The 16,158-nt window shown below is 52.2% G+C and overlaps 10 protein-coding genes across 10 annotated transcripts; 6 read left to right on the top strand and 4 right to left on the bottom strand.

The window, feature by feature from the left end:
• Window positions 1-168: 168 nt before the first annotated feature.
• On the bottom strand, window positions 169-1,185 carry A1O5_10774 (uncharacterized protein; the record flags this gene model as incomplete). The annotated part of the gene is made up of 3 exons (XM_007751348.1): window positions 169-504; window positions 630-798; window positions 860-1,185. 3 exons carry the CDS (start codon window positions 1,183-1,185, stop codon window positions 169-171), a joined length of 831 nt encoding a protein of 276 aa, XP_007749538.1.
• A 387-nt stretch (window positions 1,186-1,572) lies between these two features.
• Window positions 1,573-2,390, top strand: A1O5_10773 (uncharacterized protein; the record flags this gene model as incomplete). Its single annotated transcript, XM_007751347.1, has 2 exons — window positions 1,573-2,132; window positions 2,195-2,390. 2 exons carry the CDS (start codon window positions 1,573-1,575, stop codon window positions 2,388-2,390), a joined length of 756 nt encoding a protein of 251 aa, XP_007749537.1.
• An 83-nt stretch (window positions 2,391-2,473) lies between these two features.
• Window positions 2,474-3,352, bottom strand: A1O5_10772 (uncharacterized protein; the record flags this gene model as incomplete). Its single annotated transcript, XM_007751346.1, has 1 exon — window positions 2,474-3,352. The coding sequence occupies one exon, from the start codon at window positions 3,350-3,352 to the stop codon at window positions 2,474-2,476; it is 879 nt and encodes a 292-aa protein (XP_007749536.1).
• A 1,311-nt stretch (window positions 3,353-4,663) lies between these two features.
• On the top strand, window positions 4,664-4,972 carry A1O5_10771 (uncharacterized protein; the record flags this gene model as incomplete). The annotated part of the gene is made up of 2 exons (XM_007751345.1): window positions 4,664-4,730; window positions 4,779-4,972. 2 exons carry the CDS (start codon window positions 4,664-4,666, stop codon window positions 4,970-4,972), a joined length of 261 nt encoding a protein of 86 aa, XP_007749535.1.
• A 618-nt stretch (window positions 4,973-5,590) lies between these two features.
• On the bottom strand, window positions 5,591-6,710 carry A1O5_10770 (uncharacterized protein; the record flags this gene model as incomplete). The annotated part of the gene is made up of 2 exons (XM_007751344.1): window positions 5,591-6,271; window positions 6,330-6,710. The coding sequence occupies 2 exons, from the start codon at window positions 6,708-6,710 to the stop codon at window positions 5,591-5,593; spliced, it is 1,062 nt and encodes a 353-aa protein (XP_007749534.1).
• A 737-nt stretch (window positions 6,711-7,447) lies between these two features.
• A1O5_10769 (uncharacterized protein) lies at window positions 7,448-8,587 on the top strand (the record flags this gene model as incomplete). The annotated part of the gene is made up of 3 exons (XM_007751343.1): window positions 7,448-7,840; window positions 7,939-8,436; window positions 8,519-8,587. The coding sequence occupies 3 exons, from the start codon at window positions 7,448-7,450 to the stop codon at window positions 8,585-8,587; spliced, it is 960 nt and encodes a 319-aa protein (XP_007749533.1).
• Window positions 8,588-8,949: 362 nt separating this feature from the next.
• On the top strand, window positions 8,950-9,367 carry A1O5_10768 (uncharacterized protein; the record flags this gene model as incomplete). Its single annotated transcript, XM_007751342.1, has 2 exons — window positions 8,950-9,070; window positions 9,147-9,367. 2 exons carry the CDS (start codon window positions 8,950-8,952, stop codon window positions 9,365-9,367), a joined length of 342 nt encoding a protein of 113 aa, XP_007749532.1.
• A 377-nt stretch (window positions 9,368-9,744) lies between these two features.
• Window positions 9,745-11,122, top strand: A1O5_10767 (uncharacterized protein; the record flags this gene model as incomplete). Its single annotated transcript, XM_007751341.1, has 2 exons — window positions 9,745-10,106; window positions 10,309-11,122. The coding sequence occupies 2 exons, from the start codon at window positions 9,745-9,747 to the stop codon at window positions 11,120-11,122; spliced, it is 1,176 nt and encodes a 391-aa protein (XP_007749531.1).
• Window positions 11,123-11,697: 575 nt separating this feature from the next.
• On the top strand, window positions 11,698-13,258 carry A1O5_10766 (uncharacterized protein; the record flags this gene model as incomplete). The annotated part of the gene is made up of 4 exons (XM_007751340.1): window positions 11,698-11,886; window positions 12,035-12,374; window positions 12,434-12,926; window positions 13,033-13,258. 4 exons carry the CDS (start codon window positions 11,698-11,700, stop codon window positions 13,256-13,258), a joined length of 1,248 nt encoding a protein of 415 aa, XP_007749530.1.
• A 614-nt stretch (window positions 13,259-13,872) lies between these two features.
• Window positions 13,873-15,660, bottom strand: A1O5_10765 (uncharacterized protein; the record flags this gene model as incomplete). Its single annotated transcript, XM_007751339.1, has 2 exons — window positions 13,873-15,194; window positions 15,243-15,660. 2 exons carry the CDS (start codon window positions 15,658-15,660, stop codon window positions 13,873-13,875), a joined length of 1,740 nt encoding a protein of 579 aa, XP_007749529.1.
• Between the last annotated feature and the right edge of the window lie 498 nt (window positions 15,661-16,158).

Below are 16,158 nucleotides of genomic sequence, written 5' to 3'. Positions count from 1 at the left end.
CTCAGAGTACATTCGTGATGTTCAGTCTCGCGTCAGCGCAACGGAAATCAGAGTCTTGATAGAAGACACATTACTGTATTTGATGCAAATTCACGAGACAAGCATTGACGAATGGTGTTATTTGGTGGCCTAAAATCTCCGTTTGTTAAACCTGCAACAGTCGGGCTTTTACGCCGAGACTATATCGTGGAATCCTCCGTCGACCACCAATAAAGAACCATTCATGTAGCTACTCTCGTCACTCAAAAGAAAGCTGATAACATTTGCCTGCTCTTCGGCGAATGCCATACGGCCCAAGGTGATGTTCTTGTTGACAGTGGATTCGCCATACTCGGCAGTTCCAGCGACGGCCCCGTCTCCGTAACTACGGTTGGTCATTGGCGTGATGGTCCAGCCTGGGCAGATGCCGTTGACGCGGATACCCTCCGGGCCGTAGAATTTGGCTCCGGTCTTGGTGACTCCCATCGCGGCGTACTTGCTGGGAGTGTACGCGGCGAATCCCATCTGATGGTGGTCATCGATGTTAGCAATTTTGACTCGAGGAAGAAGGGTGTCACCCAAGCCGATAGAAGGATGATAGCCCTATGACCAGATCGTCGAAAGCAATCGATGGGATAGTGGAAACTCACTGAGACCAGCCCGGAGATTGAGATGACATTGACGATCGCTCCTCTTTGCGGAGGAACTGTCTGCTCAGTTGGTGGATCATATGTGATAGCTCTGGGCGTCTGGCTTCGCATCTGTCGCGCCTGGTATTTCTGGCACAGCCATACCCCTCGAGCGTTGACAGAGTAGACTCTGGCAATAACGTCAGCGGGCTCAATATTCAGAGCTTCAAAGCTCAACACCGGGTGCATACTTGTCAAACCACGCAGTTGTGATGCTTTCTTCCTCGTTGGCGACCGTCTCCGCAATGCCTGCACAGTTGGCAGCGTAGTCCAACCTTCCGCTTAATTTGCCCGCCTCCTCAATCAGGTCCTTGACCTCTGGTTCTTTCGTCACATCAACGCGATGGAATTGTGTCTTTACGTTATATTTGTCTCTGAGTTCCTTCGCTGTCGCTGTTCCGAGCTCTTGATTCATATCTGCCAGTACCACTGAGATGCCGCGGCTGGCCAATTTCCGTGCCGTCGCTTTCCCAATGCCGCTGGCGGCGCCCGTTACCAAAGCCACCAACTGCCGCATCTTGACAAGCAGGACGGGAGTCTGGTATTCGATAGTAATTTAAATGGTTGCTACAGTCTTCCAAGGAAATCAGGGGACCGGGGCCGGAGAAAAGATGCGTGGGTACCTTCAAGCTGAGAGCCAATAGGACAGTGGCCGAGTTGGCTAGATCCGCTTTCCGCTTGGCTCATCCCAACTTGGCCGGCACTAGATCCGATTAGACTCAGTCTCTGGCACGGAGGAAGATATACTTCACAATATGCGAATGCATAGACAACCTCGGTCTTCGGCTATGCGGTGCACAGTGTCCTTTGGCGATTTGAGTCGCAAGTATTCTCAAAATACACGTCGACTGGCCGAGAGTCTTCTCATACTGCTCTCCTTCGTTTGACTGTGCTTTCGAACAACATGGCATCGCTTGAGGGGAAGGTCATCTCCATCACCGGGGCTGCCTCAGGCATGGGGCTGCAACTGGCAAATCTTGCGGCTTCTCGAGGGGCCAAGCTTGCACTGGCAGATATCCAAGAAGAACCGCTCAAACAGCTGGTCGACGAATTGGTGTCCTCGGGCGTTGACGCTATCGGGACCCGGGTGAACGTGGCATCAGACAAGGAGGTGGATGCCTGGGTGGAAGCTACGATCAATCATTTCGGCCAGCTTGACGGAGCCGCCAATCTCGCTGGCGTTGAAGGCAAGCATGGTTTGAGCGGCAGTCTAGTGAATCAAGCAAACGAGGAATGGGATTTCATCCTTTCCATCAACTTGACTGGCCTCATGTACTGCGTGCGAGCACAGCTGAGGGTTATGAAGTCGGGGTCTTCGATCGTCAATGCTTCCAGCATCGTGGGACTGGTCGGTCGGCCAGGCATGTGCGCATACGCCGTGAGCAAACACGGGGTCGCTGGCCTGACGAAAACGGCAGCGAAGGAGGCTGGACCTTCTGGCATCAGAGTGAACGCAGTCGCGCCGTAAGTTTGCCATGTGCTCCTCAATATCGTGTCTTTCGAGCTGACTATGGATGAATATTCAGAGGTTCAATTGAGACTCCCATGTTGCAACGTGTATTTGACACCGAAGCGGTAGGGGACCGAGCCTTCTCAACTGCTCCGCTGGGTCGAAATGGCAAACCAGAAGAGGTCGCCAAGCTGTTCGCCTTTCTACTGAGTGACGATTCAAGTTATATCAGCGGCGGAGTCTACCTCATTGACGGAGGACTGATCGCATAGGAATATTTACAGCTATTACCGGCCAAGGGGCCAACTTAAGCATGCTTCTTTTGTTCTCTTGCCATGCTATCCGATATTTATCCTCAATGCTTGAAGCCCTCCGCTCGAATGTTCCCCAAAAACTTGAGCACAGCATCCTGGCACTGTTGGGCTTTGTCGACGAAGATTTCGTGCCCGGCTCCGTCCACAGCCTCAAACGTGCATCCCTTCAGGAAGTCTCTCTGCTTTTGTTGATCCTGAAAGTTCGTGTTCCGACTTCGAGTGGGCGCTAGTATCAACACCGGCAATTGAGACTTGGTAATATCCTCGTAGAATGATCGGATCTCGAGTGTACTCAAGAACTTTGCGTACTGCGCAAGTCCTTCTCCGCTGTTCAATCCTATCTGTTCCAGCCACCACTTTGTATACTCCGGATCTGGTTGTCCGATTCCGCCTGGCATCTTCGAAAGGGCACTACAGTATGCTTTAGAGCCCAAGGTTCGACAAGCAGTCTCCCAGTCTTTATATCCCAGAGCCCACTCTTTTTGCGCCGACATTGGAAGATGAGTCGGAGTCGCGCAAGTAGTCAAGCTCAGTAATCGGTCAGGATGTTTGGCTGCAAAAGCTACCGCTATCATTCCTGCCGTCGATTCACCCAGAAAGTGGACTTTTGGGATATTCAGCTGATCCAGCGTATCAAGGATCTCTCCTAGAATGGTGTCGAGCGAATAATCGTACCCAGATCCTGGATCAGGACAGCTGGAGCGACCATGGCCTCTAAGGTCCCGTCGGACAACCCGGTAACGGCGGCTGAGGGCAGGCACCCAGTGATACCAGAATGCAGCATGCCGAGCAAAGCCACTTTGAATCAAGATAGTCTCGGAAGGTTTCCATGGATCGGTAAAATCGTCGACTATGATATGTGTCGTCTGTCCGGTAGGATGAGTGATGAATTGGCTATGGGGGTCTGGACTTTGGGCCATTGTGGTAGTTTGTCGAGTTCCTGGCTGTGAAAGAAGGTAACTTTCATGGATTCAATACAGAGAAAGCGTATTTATCAACCTTGTTGTTATCAATTGTCCATAGGTCGCCAATTCAGCCCGAACACCAAGAACGATGGCAAGCGCCTGGAGCCTGCCGATTTGCTGGAAAGCTGCCCGAGGCAACCTCGGCGCCGCCTAGGAACTCAGATGCCCCGTTCGCCCCTCGAGCTCCCTCTATAGCTCACCCTCTTACAATTGTTGACTTGAGGCCAGATTGTCTGCTTCGTGGCTCTTGGGAGCTGGGCCTATGGATTTGTTCCGCGATCATTGCCACAACGCTGGGCCTACCAACCTTTCTTCACTATCTAGGCCTCGACACCCCCTCCAACGCGGCTGCTCTGCATGGGGCGATCAATGGCTTGTTCTCGGTGGGAGGCGTTCTTGGATACATGATCTGCTGTTGCTTAGCTGACACTTTGGGAAGGAAGAATGCCATTCTGTAGGGTGCCCGACTGGCCATAGTCGGCAGGGGGCTTCAAGCTGGGAAAGTGCATATTGCCATGTTCATAGTGGCCAGATAGCTCACCGGAGTTGCCGTGGGTGAGTGGCAGATGCAATAGCAGAAGAACTACCCCTGTGATAGTATACACATGGGCTGACGCAGTTGTCTAGGCATTCTTGTGATCCTGGTGCCTCTTTACCAAAGCGAAATTGCTCCACCAAAGATCTGAGGCTTTCTGGTCGCGATGCATGGTGCTATCCTTGGTATGGGATATATCCACGCCAGCTTTACTGGGTTTGGGTTCTATTTCGTGGACGCAAATGCTGCCCAGTGGAGGCTGCCTCCTGCAATCCAAACATTCACCCCTATCCTTCTCTCCACCGGAGTCGTTTTCGTTCCCGAGTCACCTTGACGGCGTAAGTTGCAAACGTTGGTGCGAATTGCACACCTGCTGAATTTGGATGACAGTTCTCATGCAAGATCGTTAAGAGGAGGCTTTCAAAGCCTTCCAGTCCTGCAGAACCGAATCTGTGGATCAAACAGACCAAGAAGCGATTCAAGAAGAGTTCCGCTTGCTTCATTTGCAGGTGGCTGAGGAGATGGGAAATCCAGTACCACTGCTCGACTTCTTCAAGAGGCTTAAATTATGAAAGAGGTGCTTCGTCGCCTTCCTGGTGATGTGCGCGGCTCAAGGCACCGGAACTTTGGTCGTTAATAGTGCATTTTCCCGTTTCTACTCCAGGAGCAACTGTTGAGAACATCGACTTACCTGCGGCCGTACAGCTGCTGCTGAATGCCTGCTGCTGTGCATGGGTCCGCCGGGGAACTTCTTCAATGGCTGGGCTGTTGACAAGGTTGGCCGGATTCCGATGATGCGTGAGTAGAAATGATTCCCATAACCTACCTGGCTGACGCTATGTTTAGTGATTGGCCTGACTGGATGCGTTGTGGCACTGATCGGGGAGTGCCTCTCCGTGTCGGTCTTTCAGAAAAATGGCTCCGAAGCAGCTGGCAAGGCCGCTGTGTTCTTCATCTTCTTTTTCCTGCCTTTTTCCTCCGCACATATCGATGCCACTACTTATATCTATGCGGCAGAAAGCTTCCCAAATCCAGTCTGAGCTCGTGGGTTCAGCATAGGAGTTAGTGGCACCTTCCTATTATCTTTGATTTATATCTCCACTGCGCCAACTGCTTTCGAACACGTGGGCTGTGAATTCTATCTAGTCTTCATCTCGGTGTCTTTGTCACTGGCATAGTCATATAATTTGTGTTCCCAGGGGTGAGATTAGAATAATCATTACCGCACTACGAGAGCTGACAACCCTACCCGACAAAGGGAATGGCACTTGAGGAAATTGCTGAAAAATTCGGGGATGATATCGTCTTGTCCGACCCACAACAGGAAGCAATTCGTAGACGCTTCTCCAAGTCACACTATATTACTGAAGCGCTCGAGGCAGCTATGAACTAAAAAACGGATAAGGATGGTGTGCACCTGGTGCATGTTGAGGAAGTCAGAGACTGATATCTTGCAGATGCCGGTACAAGACTCTAGTTCCGGTGTAGCGGAGGAACAACCAGACAGTCATGGATGTACGAAGACTCCAATCGCATGCTTGGTAAAAGGAGAGTCTCGAGCCTGGGTAGATCTAAGTAAAGAAGCTCGTGGGCTGTTGTGGACTTGCACTGCACACTGTGAATACCTACACCTATTGATGGTAGTACAAAAGTGCATTTTATCGTCCAGCATCTTTGTGAGAACGCAGATTTGCATGAACCCCCAATGTTTCCACTAATTGCCAGAACCCTCTCCCTTCTGATCCATAATCATAAGCCACACCGACGTACAGTCTCGGTCCTTTATCAACAAAGTGATCAGCACCGGTAAAGCGGCGGCCGAAAGGAGCCGAAATACTTACAGCGCAGCGAGGGTCCTCAGCCGACTTTTTGAAAACATCCAATGCCGCTTTTGCAACAGTTTCTTCGATTCCTGTCTGCTCCGCCGCTTCTATGGCGAGGCTGATGTCTTTGATGATCATTCGCGGTCTGAAAGTTGGATGGTAGCCATTGCTGCTCGGAGCGTGAGGCACAATCCCCGGAACTGGTAGCATATTTTCCAGCACCCAAGACTGGCCTGTGGAATTGCGGATACAGTCGTAGAGGACCTTCTTGTCGACGCCTGCCCGGATCCCCACCGCCATGGCCTCTGCAGTAGCAAGAAGCACCGAGCAGGCAATATAATTGTTGGTGATTTTGGCCGCCAACCCATTACCAAGGTTCCCGCAGAACGAAACCTTTGCAGGAGGGCCCATCATCGTCACAATCTCAAGAATCTTCCGCGAAACAGGGTCGACACTGTTGTCCTTATGACCCACGAGAAATGCGAGGGTACCACTCTGAGCGCCTACCACTCCTCCCTGTTCGAGTTGGTCGCCGGTCAGCAACGGGAAAGAGACCTTTTCTGTAGAGACTTACTGAGACTGGAGTGTCGACGTAAGTCCCAATGTCTGCACCAGTAATTTGACGACCGATATCCCTTGTCGTGTTCATATCGATTGTGCTACATTCAAGGATCAAGCGGTCCCCTTTATTGGCTTTTACTATGGCACCAGAGCCTTCTAAGTAGACCGCTCGAACGTTGGCTCCTTGCGGGACGATGGACAGAATCACCTTGCTCTGGTTGGCAAGATCTCTGGCAGTCTCCATCACTTCGACGGGTCCGAATTGGCTGAATAACTCTACAAAGCGCTTGCATGACGCCAGAGAAATATCGTTGATGAAGAGGGTCGAAGCTGGATCCATCTTCTTGCGGATGTGTCCTGCCATGTGAAAGCCCATGGCGCCCAGGCCTATCATCCGTTATCATAGGTCCAGATGAGACTGGGCTCCGTTAAGGGGGACATGCCAATGAATCCTATATTGTCCGTCATCCTTGCGACGGTAAAAGGTAACGAGGATGGCCAGGTGAGGTTCAATATAGCCCACCCGAGGACTGGACAATATCGAAGATTGTCTTTTAAACTAGACCCCAGGAGAAACAAAATTACCGGGCAAATATAGACGTTATGTCTATTCAAGAAATGCACGGCATGACATGCATGTGTCGCACGCTGGTGAGGCTAAGCTGTCTCCAGCCGGACGTTCAATGCATTTCACTACAGTCCGCCGAGCGGAGGGGATACTCCTTGTTCCCCTCGGGGTAGATTTCACGCTCGGTCACTTGGAGATGTATACTTCAATTTTAGGCTATGGCCACCGTGGAGTATGTCGGCCATATCTCGACGGAGTTGGTTGGCGCCTGAGCCTTCCCTCCAATGAGCTTCAGGCCGACGCGCTTGATTGAAGACCCGCTAGTCCCCCCGAGCACCACGTCTTCGATCCAACGTTGACTCCCTTATTTGATCGCCTTATGCTAGGTTAACAGGATCTTTGATAGACGTAACATCTTATCAAGAGCTCCAGATCCAGAGACTAATCAAAGCATACAGATACTCAATTTCTGTGTGCACCAAACTGACAGACATGGCACCTGAAAAAAGTATTGCGTTCGTGGGTAAGTCTATCATCCCCCTCGAGTCTCGTATTGAGGTTAAATGGGAGACGGGCCAGGGTTGGGGAGGATGGGCTACCGAATGGCCTCGAATTTACGCAAGAAGACGCCCAAGGAGACGCCGCTATACATCAACGACCTGAACTTGGAAACATGCAAAATGTTCGCCGAGGAACACGCAAATTTCGGCCCAGTTCATATCGTCAAGTCTGCCAAAGAAGCAGCGACTCAGGCAAAGGTTCTCATTTCCGTCGTCACGGCTTCACCTCATGTGCGGTCCCTATACCTTGACGATCAGACGGGAATCATTCTGGCGCCCAAAGACCCGGACAGGATTATGCTTGAGTGCAGCACCATAGACCTGACCACCACTCGAGACGTCGAACGCGAACTTTCTGAGGCTAGAATCGGCACATACGTTGATGCTCCTATATCAGTAAGCGGTTTTGTTTCCCCTTACAAGCGAATTTCCTCCTGCATCCGGTGAATTATTGAACCTTTCGATCCAGAAATTAGAGCCTGACTAAGCCAAAGGGTGGTATTAAACGAGCTGGAGAGGGCACCCTTGCGTTCATGATTGGACATCCTGGAAACCCGGACTCGGATCCCGTGGCACAGAGGATCTATAATATTGTCAAAACAATGGCTCATGAGGACCGCATCACCTTCTGCGGAACGTTCTCCACCGGCTTGGCGGCCAAAATCGCCAATAACTATGCCGCCTGTAATAACATGGTTATTCTGGCAGAGGCTTTCGCCATGGGAATGGCAAATGGTGTGGACAGGAAAGTGTTGTTCGAGTGCATGCGGAACTCGAGTGGGGCGTCATGGGCACTCGAGTACGCTCAGCCTGTTCCTGGCATCGTTCCGGGTCCTGCGAGCAACAAGTACGAAGTCTCGTTTCTCATTCCCATGATCATAAAAGACATGGCTCTGGGTGTCGACTTGGCGAAATTAGGCGACACACCGGCTCAAATGGGGGAGACTTCGCTGAAAATATTTGAAGCAGCAGACAAGGACCCGCGTTGCAAAGTAAGTGGCCGCGTTCTCAACAATTGTGGACTCGATTGTTCCGGTTTCTTGCCAGTTGGAACTAATGGCTAACCTGTGGCAGAATTTGGATTGCACTTCAGTATGGCTGCACTTGAGTGACTGCAGATTCGATCCAGAGTTCCAGAAATAGGTACCTTATAACCAGAATATGATTCAAGAATCATGACATTTTGAAGACTGCGGGCATCGATGGCCTCATTTACTTTCCTGGCTTCTCAGATCAGTTGTTAGTACCTTTTAGCGTGTAAATGGTGCATCTCATTACAGGAGACTTTTTGTGCAGAATTCTCCTCGAAGCCAGCGCGGCTCAACATTGGCTTTTCCCCTGAATCGGTGTCCGAACCGGCTGTGGCCGAGATCGTTCGGTGTTCCAGTGCCAGAATTTATACGAAGCCCCCGATTTCGATTTCTCTGGTATAAGACTTCTTTCCATAGCAGCCGAACTCACCACTTCTTGCCCTCACCAAAGACTTTCCAGCATCCTTTGAAGTGATGGCCATCACCGTGACGGTTCTCTACGCAAACGTGCTGGACGGCAGGGTGGACGTACAAAAGTATCTTACCGGGCATGCACCAAAAGTGATCAAAGAGATGGGTCCGTTCGGTCTCAGAGGTAAGCACCATTTTGTCGAAGACACCCCCCACCCGCACGATCAGAGAGATTGACATGGCCTCTCGATGGATTCCAGGTGTCCGTGCGGTGCAACTACACGGGTCACCGATAAAACCAGGTGCCGATAAACAGTACCTCCTTCAAGTCGCCCTCGATTGGGATTCTCTGGAGGCTTTCAACGTGGCATTCAAGGCGACGAGTGAGAAGTTGATGGCGGATATCGATTCGTTCAGCAATCTTTCGCCGCTCATCATGTATGGCGAGATCATATTGGAGGAGAAGTTTCAGTTTATGTGATGGCTCGAAGGCCCGCGTGGAGAGAGTTCCTGAAACACATTTCTGCTCAGAAGGCGTAGGAATAGAGCACTTCAATATTCATACATGCGTGACTTGGTGAATGAAAGGAGTGTGGCCACAAGGATAAGAACGTTTGGGCTAGGCCTGCAAAGTAGACACCCGAAGCTACCGAGGACACTACCGCAGACTTGACCGACCACCTAGTCCTTTTTACACTACTTGGATGGGGCAAGGTATGCCGAAAGCTGTAGCCCAAACATATTCCATATGAGCGAAAATACCCCGCGCGATGTGGCCAGTCTCTTCAGTTCGACACTGCGGAGTGTTCTATAGAAGATATATTTACCCGTTTCCGAGGGCTTCAATTGCAGAGAGAAATGAGCACCCTCGACTATCAACTCTCCGATGACGGGGCAACAGCACTACACAAGAGACTCGTTGATGCTGTCGCTGACCCCGTCAAGAGTATTCCTGGAGCCGTGGTCTGCGTGGTCAACAATTCTGGAAAATTGATCTTCTCAGAAGCACAAGGGAAGATAGGTTCGCAGAGTCCCGAACCTATGGAGTTGGACACGATCTTTTGGCTGGCATCGTGCTCCAAGTTGATCCTAAGCATAGCTTGTATGCAGCTTGTCGAACGTGGTCTGCTCAACCTGGATGATCCGGATCAGGTTGAACTACTGTGTCCCAGGCTGAAGGCGGTCCAGATTCTCAAGCAAGATTCCAACGGTGAACTTGGGTTTGTTAGCAAGAATAACAGAATCACACTTCGGATGCTCCTTGCTCATACAGGTTCGCGACGCCTGGTTCCCTTCCATTGGTTCTACTAACCCGTTTAGCCGGCTTCAACTACGCGCCATACTGTCCCCCCCTCTGGGACTGGATTCTCTCTCACTCCAGGAACTTTGTGGACTTCGACCAGCCACTTATTGCTGAGCCAGGAGAGGATTGGCATTATGGCGTACGGTCCCGGCGTTCTTGGATTCGGATATCGTCAGAGAGGCTAACGCTGTCCAATTCAACAATGAATGGGTATCCCTCATGGTAGAGCTTGCCAGTGGCCAAAGAATGGAAGACTACTTACGCAACAATATCTTTGAACCTTTGGGCCTCGGAAATGCAACTCTGTTTCCAAACGAAGTCATGCAGAAGAAGCTGACTAAGATGAATCACCGCTCTCCAGCGGACGGAAGTCTCAAAGAGGGCCGTCACTTCATGCAGTCCATTCTTGACATTGCCAATGAAGACGATAAAAGTTCAGCATTTCAAAATGCTGCTGGAGGGATATTTGCTCGACCCGTTGAATATTGCGGTATAATCAACCTCCTGCTACAGTCTTTTCCGACTAATGTGATTTCGATGACAGAAATCATTGCCACGCTGCTCAACGGTGGGCTCTCTCCTACAACAAATGCGCGTATCCTTCGGAGCTCCACGGTAGACATAATGTTCCTGAACCAGATACCTCAATTCCCCGATTTTGCGCGCAAGGGCATTCCTTCTGCGCTCCGGGAGGACACAAACCCCATTCCAGAACTATATCCCAGCCAACCTCATCACCAGCCCCAAGGCTGGGGCCTCAGCTTCATGCTGACCTTGGAACCAACGCCTCAAGGACGCGGCCCCTTCTCAGCTAGTTGGGCGGGAATGGCAAATTGCTATTGGTGGGCAGACAGACATAAAGGCGTGGGAGGCTTTGTAGGGACCCAAATTGTCCCCTTTGCCGGTGAGTCCTGTTCACCTTACACTGCTTAGAAAGCCATCTGACGTCTCAGATCATAAGGTTATTGACCTCGTTAGCGATGTTGAGTCCCTTGTATACTCCCATCAACGACATGAAGCAAAGGAGTAATCGCTCGAGATAGGCATCTCCAGGATACCCCGCAGGTGATGGCTGATTGGAGGTTTCTGGATCAAATAGCCACAAATACACAGGCAAGGATTTTGGACCCCAGGCCTCTGCACTTGAGCGGTCAGGAACACAGAATCCTGGGGCTGAGTATCGACCGACGCCTATACTCAACTCGGCTCGCTTCCCCCTTTTTGACATAACCCGTAACTTGGTTAACTGGCCTGAGATGCGCGCCGACGGCCAGCACGACCAATCAACACCATCCCGAACTGAGAGTCGGATCATTTCGAGACACTCTCGGCGCCCGCAACCCCGCAACAACTCGTCCGAGATTCTGGGGTCCCCCGGGCCATTAATTTTATTACTATTCATTTTATTGGAGATAAATACTTCTTATAGTACACTGTTTACGCGTTGGTCGTCAGCATTAAGCTTTATGCAATCCCCTTCGGCACCATTTGTGCAGAATATGCACAACATGGAGCCCAACAAAGCCATCAACTCGGTGGCTATTCATCTCGAGGAACGCTATGGCGGCGCAGTCGACCACGATCAAGAGATCCAGAAGCCCATCGTTCTGGACGAGGTTCACGGCGATGAGGCCGTTAAGGTGATCGTTTCGTACAGCGGAGGTGAAGAATGGACCGCTGAAGAAGAGAACCAACTGGTGAGGAAGATCGACCGACGACTGCTGATATTCTTGTGCCTGTCCTACGGCTTTCAGTATTATGACAAGGCAATGTTTCACAGGCTGTATGACGCCCCTTTCCCTAGCGGCCTGCCTTCAAACTAACCGTCGTATCCGTATCAAAAAGGCGATCTTTGGCATGAGAGACGACCTCAATCTGACCGTCGGCAATCGTTACTCCTTCTCGGCCTCGATCTTCTATCTGGGCTTCATTTGCGGTGCCTACCCCGCTGTGGTCCTGTCCCAGCGCTTCCGCATCCAGCACGTGGCCGGCATCATTCTGTGTATCTGGGGTGCCGTGTTGATGTGCGCCGCCGCGTGCAAGACGTTCCAAGGCATCTACGTTCAGCGGTTCTTTCTCGGTTTCCTCGAGGCCGGCATCGCGCCTATATTCATGCTCGTTGTGGGTAGTTGGTATAAGAAGAATGAGCAGGCTTTCAGGATGGGGATATGGTACTGCTGCACCGGTAAGTTTGTTACCTCTCGGTTGACGTCTGTAAATCCTCACGCCCTTGTGTGCCAAAAGGGTACATCTCCATTTTCTCCCCGCTGGTTAATTACGGCCTTGGACACATCACCGGTGGCACTTTGGCACCGTGGCAATACATGTTTCTTTTCGCGGGCGCCCTGACAGTTCTCTGGTCGTTCGTCATTTTTTATAAATTGCCTGGAGATCCCATAACCGCCAAAGGGTTTACTGAACGCGAACGATACATCGCCGTGGCCCGCGTCCGATCCAACAACACTGGCGTGCGCAACGTCCACTTCAAACCCGGCCAGGTCCTGGAGGGCCTCCTCGACGCCAAGTTCTGGCTAATTTTCGCTATGGCGTTTCTCATGATGATAGCGAACGGGCCCCAGTCGACTTATCAGGCCATCATCGTGGCCGGTTTTGGATTCAGCTCACTCAACTCCCTCCTCCTTCTCATGCCATTCGGCTTTATAATCGGGAGCATCGAACTTGGCGCACCTTACTTGGCGTACAAAATCCCAAACATTCGAACCTACCTCATCGTCCTGTCAGTGCCTGACCGTGATGTCATCCCTCTTGCTCTGGATTCTGCCCCGGTCCCAACTCGGCGGCCTCCTCGTCGGTGTCTACTTCTTGGGCTCCTTCGCCGGGAGCTACGTCCTCTCCATGACGCTGTCGATCGCCAACACGGCGGGCTACACCAAGCGCTCCTTCGTCTCGGCCGCCATGTTCATCGGCTACTGCCTCGGAAACGTGATCGGGCCGATCCTGTTCAAGTCCAAAGACGCACCGAGATACGTCCCGGCCTGGGTCGTGGTCGTGGTGACGTCCAGTCTCGCCGCCTGCTTGACCATAGTCTATCGATTCTTGTGCATCTAGGAAAACAGGCGGCGGGACAGGACAGGATCTTTGGAGGGATTCGAGCATGCTTACGAAGATGACCTGACGGACAAAAAGGTAGGTTCTGACCTTATATCTGGGCAACCGAAGAACAAGTTACTGATATTTTACCCCCCAGAATCCACAATTTCGCTATGTCTATTGATGAAGGCGGCTCGTGGTGACGATGGTAGGTTTTCCACATCGGAATCGACCGAATCAATCACTCAAACCTGAGATAAGTTGGGGCTCACATTACCATCAGCGAGGCAGATATCAGAGGCCCCAACAAAATTGGAACAACTTCAGCCTCTCAGCACTGCTATGGTATATAGTCTACTGTTAAGCAAGTGTTGGAGAGAAAACACCCCCTTCCCCCTCCCCTTGCGTGACCAATGCTTTCCAACCCTAGGCAAATGCGCTGTCCCTTTCTCGTGATCATTTTTCTCGTCCAGATAGACCGCTCTCATTTCAGCTACATTTCCAACATCGTGTTCTTGACCCGGATTTGCACGTGCTTTTGAGATTGGGGAACAAGCATCAGGCACACGCAGACATCGTCACTGGGCCGCCTGAGACCACCTGCCAACCAATTTCACGTCCAGGCCGGACCCTTAGTCCGCCTGAGTCTCCAAGGCCCTCTCTTCCCCACGCTTGTGTATATGGCCGGCGATCAAGTCTTCCTTGGCCCGGTCGTTCTGCGACGTGAACCAGACGAGGATCATGCCGGGCCCCGTGAACGCCAGCGAGACGAGGAAGACGGTCCGGTAGGCCTGAGCATTGGCAACCCTGTAGGCGGTCTGCGCGATGGACAGGATATGTGGATTCAATCCCGCCACTGTAGTCTCGTTGAGAGCAGTCGCGCCCGAGAGGCCTGAAAGCAGAGCGGGGATAGAGGACGACGGGAGCCCGGCGTCTGCCATGGCCGGGAGGATGTTCGCGGGGATGGTCGTGGCCAGGCGGTTGGTCAAAGTGGTGCCGTAGATGGCCAGGGAGACGCAGGAGAAGAACAGGCGGATGGTGCCGCTGAGACCACCAGCGGAGCCGATCTCTTCCTGGGTCCGGAGGGGGAACGTAGTGGTGACCAGGGCGATGCCTTTCATTCCCCCGATGAAGATGCACCCTACGATGATCAGGCCCATAGTGAGGCTCATGTTGAGAGGATTGTAAGCAACCGCCGCCAGGATGGGCCCGGAGATCATCATGCAAGTGATGAGGAGGGGCTTTGGTCCGGTCCAGTGGGTGGCGAGCGTGACGGTGGCCTGTCCGTAAGTGTAGGACATGGTGACCAGGCAGAGGAGAGTGCTGTATTGGGAGTGACTTGGGACTGAGTAGATGGTACTCACCGCAGAGGGCCAGATGGTGCTAAAGCCGTAGTACGCGGAACCACCGACGCCGGACAAAATCGTGCTACACAGCCAATTGAAGTTCCGGAGGTAGTACAACGTCACGAACGGGATGATGTTCTGAGACATCCTGGGCAGGTAGATCTCCCAGCCGATGAAGATTGCTAGTCCCGCTGCCCCAGCCAGCAAGGCCCCAATCACATGGGCACTCTTCCAGGGATACAGAGCGCCTCCCCATTGAAGTCCCATGAGGAAGGTAATGGTGGATCCGATGTAGAGAACGAGACCAAGCCAGTCGAAGGTTGTGAGCAAATCTTTGGCGGCCTTGTGACGATGAAGCATTTTGAAGGTAGGTGGATGATAAAATGAATACCACGCCGCGACCGACGCCGCATTCGTGGCGATGAGCAGGTAATAGATCGACCTCCAGCCGGGGCCGGTTTGGGTGAGAAGGGAGTATGCAATCTTCGATCCCAAGTGGTTGTATGGGGCCAGCGCGAAACAACCTGCCACCGCGACGTATCTGTACTTCATGGGCACGATCTCGCTGGTCACCCACCAGAAATTGACTTGAATACCGCCAGCGATGCCTAAGATAGTTGTGGCCCCGATGAGCTGTTCGACGGTCTAGCACTGACTCGCGAAGATGCTACCGATGAGACCGATGATGGAGCCCGTGATGAACATCCAGCGGCGGCCGAAGATGTCAGAGAGCCGGCCGACGATGAGGGCGCCGATGCCCTGACACAACAACCAGCTCAATCCGATCCAGCTGATATTTGGGCTAGGGCCCAGCTCGTTGTTGACTGCACTAAGGACCGGTGCTGCAAGGCTAAAGCCGCCAATGCCAGCATTGCTGGCCAGGATCACGGCGACGTAACTGCCCAAGAATCGCCCACTGACCCAGTAACTTCGGGGCACGTCGTCGACTAATCGACCACGAGCTTCCGGAGAGCGCTCGGTGTCGATCAGCATGGAATCAATCACGCCCTTCTTCACCTCACCGATTGATTCTGCATGCTCCTCGTTGACGGAAGAGATCTTGTTGTCAGTCATCGTGAGTGTCAAGTCGAGTTCAAACTAGGTGGGCAGGAGTGGAGCGAATGCAGAGCGTGTTACGCGATCAGGGGAAAGGAGACATTGTGCAAGTAATATCCCAAAATCAATCGGGATCTGCCCACCGGACCCTGAGGTCTGACAAGTACCCGATGTACATTATGTTGCTTGAGCACCTCCGAGAGGAACGACAGCACAAGCTCGGCATGGCTAACAATATCAATTCGGCTTTCGTGTTTGTTGGATGTAGACCAGGTAGCTAGTAGACGCAGTATGTCGAGAGCAGGACATTTGCCCCGGACAGGCAGCTCCAGGATACCCCAGAAAACGGACCGGAGGCTGGTGTGCAAAGGAGGTCCGCAAGATACCTCGATCCTCATGGAGAATTTAGCGATGGCCGATTCCGAGGAGTTGACCGATTCGGCGTGTGTTTACCCAATCAAAGGGCTGTCCTCGGTAGCAAACCTCGTGCCATGGGTCTGGATTCTGGGGCCCCGC

This window comes from Cladophialophora psammophila (genome assembly GCF_000585535.1).
Source record: "Cladophialophora psammophila CBS 110553 chromosome Unknown aczJe-supercont1.21, whole genome shotgun sequence".
NCBI classification, from domain to species: Eukaryota; Fungi; Ascomycota; class Eurotiomycetes; order Chaetothyriales; family Herpotrichiellaceae; genus Cladophialophora; species Cladophialophora psammophila.
This window is presented reverse-complemented; position numbering and strand designations above follow the sequence as displayed.